This window comes from Microtus ochrogaster, linkage group LG4, assembly GCF_000317375.1.
Source record: "Microtus ochrogaster isolate Prairie Vole_2 linkage group LG4, MicOch1.0, whole genome shotgun sequence".
NCBI classification, from domain to species: Eukaryota; Metazoa; Chordata; class Mammalia; order Rodentia; family Cricetidae; genus Microtus; species Microtus ochrogaster.
In genome coordinates, this window is record NC_022030.1 from 2,855,134 (window position 1) to 2,863,593 (window position 8,460).

General features: G+C 40.9%; 1 protein-coding gene across 2 annotated transcripts in view; it reads left to right on the forward strand.

The window, feature by feature from the left end:
* Positions 1 to 6,875, forward strand: part of Enpp1 (ectonucleotide pyrophosphatase/phosphodiesterase 1) — a 65,569-nt gene extending 58,694 nt beyond the window's left edge. For both annotated transcript variants that reach the window (XM_013351446.2, XM_013351447.2), the window contains 2 exons: positions 2,282 to 2,444; positions 5,595 to 6,875. In XM_013351446.2, the coding sequence (XP_013206900.1) occupies positions 2,282 to 2,444; positions 5,595 to 5,765 (334 nt within the window). In that variant the 3' untranslated portion in view covers positions 5,766 to 6,875. The remainder of the gene's footprint in view (positions 1 to 2,281; positions 2,445 to 5,594) is intronic.
* Positions 6,876 to 8,460: the final 1,585 nt, after the last annotated feature.

Consider the following 8,460-nt stretch of genomic DNA (forward strand, 5'->3'; position numbering starts at 1 on the left):
CTGTGGAAGTGGCTAGTACACGTCTGATGTACTCCTTAACAGAAAAAGTTAGTTAAGAACGGGAATTAAATCATCAGGAAATTCCAGAGAGGAAGTTTGGTGTCTTATGCTACATTTTTAGGTAGTAGATAAAAAGTTAAAAAGTTTATTTTCAGTTAAATTATGAAGAAGGCACGAATTGTTGAAATCAGCGCGCCACTTTTTTTCTCCCCGTATACACAGAGGATACCAGGTAACCAAGCATCCTAGTACATTGCCAGGGAGACTCTGATGACTCTTGATCAGACACGCCAGGTGCTGCAGTTTCTCTCGGCCTAGGTCTGGGGTTAGACTTATTGCTCTAGCAAAGAAGAGACTCAGGCCTCTAAATGATCAGTGTCCAGGCCATGCTGTTATCAGCCGTTCCGCTCGTGGTGTTGTGGGTCTTTCTCTGGGTTGCAGTTCATTGTCCCTTCTGCTGTCCTTGAGAGTCCTGAACTAAAATCATCAGTGAACCGAGGTGAAAGTGAGCATAAGGAGCTAGGAATCTTTTAAGTGGGGTGAAACCAGAGCAGCAGCTTGGGCAGGCAGTAATTCTATGTCCTTGGAGATCTGTGGATGTCTTAAATGGGATGCTCTTGCCTAAAGACTGACCAAATGCCTGTTGATAAAGCTAACTGCAGGAAGGCAGATCTCAGTGCTTACCTAGGGGAGAGGAACAAGGCCTGGCCAATGGCAAACTGTGTTCATGAAACTGTTCTGCACTGTGGAAATAATTCCCAAATATGCTACAGAAAGGGAGTCAGCTACAGCGAATCATCTACAGCAAAGAACAGCTATTTATTCACAAAGCAATAAGGCCAAGAAGTCTTGCCTTTTAGTTTAGCCTTCACCAGATCCCTTGGTTCTCATAAGTCGCTTATGAAAAGGCTGAGCAATTACTGTATAATGTTGTGGCTTGTAGTGAACAACATAGCACTGAGCCATCTCTCATTGGATGGCAGGCAAGGAACCATCAATGGAGCCTGTTTTATAACATGAGAAGGGAGAATGTTTTAGAAGCTGGCTGATGCTTTTGGTTCTGATGTGAGAAGGAGGTGTGGGGAAGGTTTAAACCCAGGACCTTGTGCAAGTGAGACAAACATCTGCCACTCAGCTACATGCTCACCCTGGTTGGTCTTTATTAAAGCTATAACTTAACCACATTTGCTAAAGGAAATTTGCTCCTACAACCACAAGATAGTTTCTGAAGAGTCTATTGAGATTTTGTCCCTCACAGAGAAGAACTCTCTTATTGTCCCACAACGAAACATCTGGTATTATGTCAGTTTGTAAAATATTTAATTTTTCACTGTGTCTGCTATTTTTGGTTTTTTGTTAGTTTGTTTGCTTTGAGACACAGTTTCTCTATGTATCCCATGAACTCATCACGTAGATCAGGCTTGCCTTGAAGTCTCAGAGATCCATTTGCTTCTGCATCCTTAGTGCTGGGATTAAAGGTGTGTGTTACCACATCCAATCAGTTTATCTGTGCTGTTGAGACAGAAAATTTTTATGTAACTAGCCTGTAGGCCATGTTGTAGAGGGTGTAGAAGAGACTTTATATGTGTCCCAATAATAGTTTTAGCCAGAACTCTCATTTTCAATCTATGCTGCATGTTATGACAGTACACAGGATCACGTTTGGAAAATGGAGACGTCACTACCTTGAATTTTGAATGATGCTCAACAAATAAGCATGGGGTTAAAATAGAGGACATAGTCTTAATAACAAACTGTGGTTTGTTAGCTTTTTTGTTTGTTTGTTTGGTTTTGTTTTTCAGTTAAAGTTTGAGGATAAAAATAGAAATTCATTCAAAGGGATAAAGAGTTCATTCATGACATGTGTTTCTGTAAGGACTGGAAGAAGAGACCTCCATCCATTCTCTAACTGTGTGGTAGACAAGGACAATCAATATTGATCTAGAGTTAGAACATTGGTTATAAGTGTTAAAATATATAAATGCATGTGTTTACATATATACTGTATGTGTGTATATATATAATATATATATTGTCTGAATATTCTTTAGGTAGAAATGAAAAAACAAATTTTAATAGAAAGAAGTTATTCAAGTATTCCAATTATTAGCATCAATCTTTTGGAATATTGAGGTATCATGATTACTTAACTTCTTATAACATGCTTACTTAATTGAATTTGAATTTTAGATATGTTTTATTAAAAGCAGGTCTTACTGAAATACTTATTAAAGGAAAGATAGGTATTTCTTAATGAGGATATATATTGTATATTTTACAGGAACATCAAAGTCCTCCGTAGTCAAGAAGTTCTGGTTCCAACTCACTTCTTCCTTGTGCTCACCTGCTGCAGACAGTCATCTCAGGTTCTCACGGAATGCACAGACTTGGATGCTTCAGCCTTCATCTTGCCTCATCGGCCTGATCACACTGAGAGCTGTACGGTAAGCGGCCTTCCTAGCCTCTTTCACTCGCTGACGTGTGAAGTGCATGTTCCTTACATTGCTCGGGAAGAAATAGAACTTTCCTGTGTACACGAGCTTTCAAATGGCATGATGATGTTACATGTGTCCCTTGCTTTCTTTTACTATATTCTTTACCTAGAGAGCATGCTGTGTGTGCGTGTGTGTAGGCATGTATGCTTTGGTGCATCATGCATGTGGGGGCCTATGGATGTGTGTTAGGAGTTGATCCCCTTCTTCCGCCAAGTGGGATTCACGGATCAAACTCAGGTTGTCAAGCTTGGTGACAAGTCCATCTCATTGGTCGTTAAACCGATCTTTGAATATGACACCTTTTTTTTTGCAGAAATCTACCTTGTCCTTAAAAACATTAAAAATCAGGTCAGAAAACTTCTCTTGTAGCCAATTTGCTAAAATAGAGGGTTGATTTGTGATAGGAATTTTCTTGGATTCCAGAATTAGACTTATAATCTCACTATTATAAATGTCTTAAAGTTGTAGTCAGGCAGTATTTAAATAAATTTCTACATGTAGCATCATTATGAGCATCTTTCTTACCATATTTGTCATTCCGGTGGTTTTTTTTGAATAATTGTTTATATTCTTAATCATTTCTTCTCTTTGAGAAATTAAATTGCCACAAAAAATACATCAGTTGTCCATTATATTTTAAAATTCCATAGGAATAATGTAGTAAGTCTTAAACATTAAGTGTGTTCTGGAGCAAATAGCTGAAGTATCAATACAGTGACTTAAGCAAGTAAGGAGCCTTTCCTGTAACGTGAAGTTTAGCGGTCGGTATGTGTCTGCGGTGCAGTGCTGTGAGTCCGGGGTACCGTGAGGTCCCCAAGCCATTCCTCTCTTCTGTACTGTCATGCCTAGCACGTGACTTTGACTCACATGAGCTAAAAATAGTTTCTGAATTTTAGATTAGACATTTATTTCAATTCTGCACCAACCTGCCAAAATGAAAAGTCCACCCCTACTTTATTCTTTCATCAAAATGTTGTTGAGTGGCATGAGTCAAGCATCGAACCCCTTTTCTACTCTACCATCTAAAAAGAAAATGCTTTCCTTTGTTGATGGAAGCACAGATCCTCGTTCTCTAATGACAACGTACTTGGAAGATGCTAAATATTGGATTTGAGCCAGAATGAGCCAGAGGGTGTTTTTAAGGCATGCCACGCATAGTTACTGATCCTTCTATTTCACCTCAGAAGGAGCGACTGAAGATTAGTATCATTGGGCAGAAGAAACAAACCCTTTAGGTTTACTTTTTATCCATTCCTGTGAATGTTAGAAGAAATAGGAACTCCCTACTGAAGAGGAATTCACAGATTTAGCTGTTCCCCCCAAAGCCAGAGTAAAGGTTATGGCAGAGAGGACACTGAGTGTTGGGCAGTAGGAAACTGGAGTTGATGGGAAATGGGAAGCTGCTGATCTGCTTGGTATGGGAAGAGTCTGGTTATCATTTTCAACCAATAAGCCACGCATGTATGCTTTGGTGCATCATGCATGTGGGGGCCTATGGATGTGTGTTAGGAGTTGATCCTCTTCTTCCACCAAGTGGGATTCACGAATCAAACTCAGGTTGTCAAGCTTGGTGACAAGTCCATCTCATTGGTCGTTAAACCGATCTTTGAGGACACTGAGTGTTGGGCAGTAGGAAACTGGAGTTGATGGGAAATGGGAAGCTGCTGATCTGCTTGGTATGGGAAGAGTCTGGTTATCATTTTCAACCAATAAGCCCCAACAATTCATGAGGCTTTTAAAAACAATTTCATTTATTTATAATTTGTGTGTGTGTGTGTGCGTGTGCACATGTGTGCATGCAAATGCCATACGGATCTCAGAGAACAACTTTCAGGAGTTTATTCTTTTCCTTTCCCCACGTTTGTCCTAGGGGTGAAACTCCTGCAGCCAAGCTTGGCAGCACGGGCCTTTACTGCTGAGTCGTCACCTTATTGGCCCTGTAGGCTTATTTTGATAAATGTCTTTGCCATTTTCTCATGGCCACTTTCAGAAATGCATATAGCATATGGATGTATGATTTCTACCCATGGTTCTCTGATTTAATTATGATATCTACTTTCATTTTCCAGAAAATCCACCTTTGGTTCTTTTCTGATCTCATATTATCAAGATCTTTAATTCTCTTTTGGAGTGAAATCACATTTTATGTATTTCCCAACCCCATTTTCATGCAGACATGAAGATAACATATTCCTATGGGATCGAGTTTGTGTAATACAGTTGTTTACATTTTTATATTTGATCTTTAAAATCATCCTAACACAGGCCCAGGAAAGATGGCCCAATAGTTAAGAACACGGGTTGCTTTTCCAGTGGCCCTGGCTTGGATTTGTAGCACCCACATGGCAGCCAGCAATCATCTATGTAACTCTAGTTCCAGAAGACCTGATGATCTTGTCTGTTGTGGTACACAGATATGCATGTTGGCAAAACACCTATACATCTAAAATTAAAAAATAAGTAAAACTCAATAAGTAAATAAACCACCCTAGAAGAATATGGTAAAGAAGTACAAGTTCACTAGTCATGTGGATTTCCAATAGAACGGGCATACAACCAGAATTTATATCTATTTTTCCCATTTATTCTCTACCATGCTTTATAGTTCCCATTTTCTATTTTGTTTGTTTGATTGGCCTGGATTTTAGTTTTTGGAGACAGTGTTTTTCTGTGTAACCACCACCCTGGCTGTCCTAAACTCTCTCTGTAGACCAGGTTGACCTTGGACTCACAAAGCTCTTCTTGTCTCTGTCTCCTGAGTGCTGGAATTAAAGGTCAGCACTACCATCACCCAGCTTTCCAGTATTCTTAAGCCCCCAGGAATTATTGTTCTTGCTCCTGTGCAATGTGTAGCCAGCTCTCCCCAGTTTCCTCTCTTTCTCTTGAATTGAATACATTTAATTCAACACACATGTATGCATGTTGTATATACTGGGAAATATTCTACTCAAAAGTGTGGATGATGTCTAAAATAGATCCTATGAGTCATCATTTCATGGCCTAAAGAACTTGAGTGACTGAAGTGGGAAGAGGGGGACCTTATTGGGAAAGTGGGCTCAGTGTTCCCTGGTGACTCTTCTTCTTTTTCCCACCTTCTAGCGCGGGAAGCAGGAATCTTCATGGATTGAAGAGTTGCTGACATTGCACAGAGCGCGGGTCAAAGATGTTGAGCTCATCACGGGACTCAGTTTCTACCACGAACTGCAAGAGTCAGTTTCAGACCTGTTGAGGTTGAAAACGTACTTGCCAATCTTTAGTCAAGAAGACTGATTTTTTTTAATTAAAAAAATGCACCATAAACCTTTTTGAGAGAATCTTATATTTCATACAGTCCTCTATACTTTGGCATTGTTTGGAAGCTGTCAAGTGGAGTTAAAACGGGGCATCCTTTGCGATGCCTGTTGTGGACCATGTGACACTCAGCATGTGTGACACTCGACATGTCAGCAGGGTGCTCCCATCCTGTGGCATGCAGATCTCCTGCCTAAGGAATAAGTGCATTATCAACACACTTCACTTCACACGTGGAGTGCTCTTGGGACTCTCGTAAGGGAGAAGGGACAGTGAACGTGGTCTGTGGACCTGACATTGGAATCTTGCTATTTGTAATAAAACTAAGTAAAAGACTGGAGTGCTCCATGTCACATGAAAATTTAGAAAGTGGTTCTAGATTAAGTTTAATTTGGAGTTCCAGTTTTAACTAAAAATTTTTAGGATCCCATCTCTGTCTCCCTTCCAAAAGCCAAATCATGAATCTTGTGCTTCTAAAGCAAGTTGTGATTGGATCTCTTCAGATTGAGTGAGTTTTACAAATTGGACTTTGGTGGAAAATTTGTGAGTTGAATATATCTAGCTATCACAAAAATTGGACTCCACATTTGTACACGCACAAAAAAGTTCCTATTAGCTTCACTAGAAATAAACAAACATTGAAAACAGCCCTGAAAGTGGTTCTCTCGGGCCATTTAAAATTGGGCTTTATTTGGGCGAAACTTCAGAGAACTCCTTGGCACTTGTGCAGTGACATTTTTCGTTGAGAAGAGTGTTTTTCTCCGCACAAGGGACCCCATCAGTGGGAGAAGGGCTTGGCCTGGCTCAACTCTTGGGGTTGAGGCTATATGGATTTGAAGAGAAGTTTTCATCCATCACTTAGCATTCTCACTGTGGACCTGACAACCCAGTGAAGGTGATTTCTCCTCTTCAGTGATTGTGCCCTTGCTCCAACCTGTGAACTTTCAAAGGCTATGTTAAGTCGTACGTTTCCTGGGTCCACTGTGGTCTAATATTAGTCTACCAAAGATTTTCATACATCCTTCATAGGATAATCATTCTTTGTGTCCTCCAGAAAGATGTTTAAACAATAAAACTTATTATCAAAATGTACTTAGTAACTTAGAAAGTGTCATTTTTATTTTAGCTCGCAGTCTCCTAAACTAAGGTGCATGCATTTTCCAGTCTGTTCTTTCCACGCTCAGGTTTGGTATTTTCTGTCACTGTGTCTAGTGTTCGGTTTGTTTTTGTTTTGCCTTTTATCTTATGCATTTCTGCTGTTGAGACTTCCCGTTTGTTTTACACAGAAGCTTTTGTTTTATTTCTAAAATGTTATTTTTTTTCTATTTGCTGGGAATTTTTATCAATTTCATTGAGTATCAACGTTTTCATTTGTTTCATGTGTGCTTGCCATGGCCTGTTGAAACATTTTTACGATGACTGCTGTCCAGTTCCAGCTCCCTCATTCCAACAACTCCTGATGCCAGTGTTCGCATCTATAGAGAGTGGGTGGGTTTTTCATTTTCTCAGCCTGTTTTTTCTGCTTTTAATGAGTGGTTTTCAATTAAAACCTGGATGTTTTAGGCATTCTGCCTTTAAAACACTGAATCTTGCATAAATCTTCTCTGACATCATCCTAGCAGGAGTAGTGGGGGCTCCACCTCCTTACTACAGGCTGCCTGCGACTGGGAGCTGAAGCATCCCACTCTACCTCTACTGGTACTGGGATGAGAGGAGGTAAGCAGGGTGGGAATGCATCTCTCTGTTGGTCACTGCTGATGCCTCCCTTGCTGGGATGTGAGCAGTGGTACCACTGCTCCCCTGTGATCTCCAGTAATGCTGATATCCTTTCTTACCACTGGGTGGGGATGAGGTTCTCACCTCCTACTCAGCCTTCTCCATTGCTGCCCTGGCCTTGGAGCTGGGCACCGCTTTACAGTTTGCCATCAGTAGAAGTCTTGGTTCCCCAAGTCTTTGTTGGTGTGTGTGTGTGTGTGTTGGGTGGTGGGAGATAGTTCTTTCTGAGCATTTCATTGGAGCAGAATAGATTTTGTTTGTGTCCTACCCCGCTCATTCAAGGCTCTTTGGATGGGGAGAGCACACCTTGCCCCCTTCCCACACTTGTGTTTCCACGTTGCACCTTCATCACCAAGTCTGAGACAGACAACCTAAAAGGAAAACTTAGAACACAGCCCAACGCTATTCTTGAGTCCTAGCTATTATTCAGTCCTCCTGTGCTTGTTTTTTTCTGTAATCTAAGGGCCTTTCTGCTTCCCTTTTGTAGAGGAGTCTCATTGATTCTTTTAGATTCTTTAAGACACCCAGAGTCATATGGCCCACTTGGTGTGAGGCAGCCTAGCAGAGCGTCATTAAATGGATAGGTGCCGTTTTCTGAACAAGACATCAAAGTGGCAAAAAGGAACGGGTTATACTTGCTATAGCCTCGAGGAAACAGAGAAGGCAGCATAAATGGGAGTGGGCCCTAAAGAGTAGGGGCTGCTAGTGAAACCAGGACAGAGATAAGAGGTACTGGGCACTCCTTGGCAAATAAATAAACACACACACGCACACATGCACACACACACGCTTACTCACTCACTCACTCTCCGCAGTTGGCAGAATTAATTCAGAGTCCATAGCTCTTGGGGGCTGCCAGCATATGAAAGGTGGCTTTATCCTATCTTTTTCTGGTGAA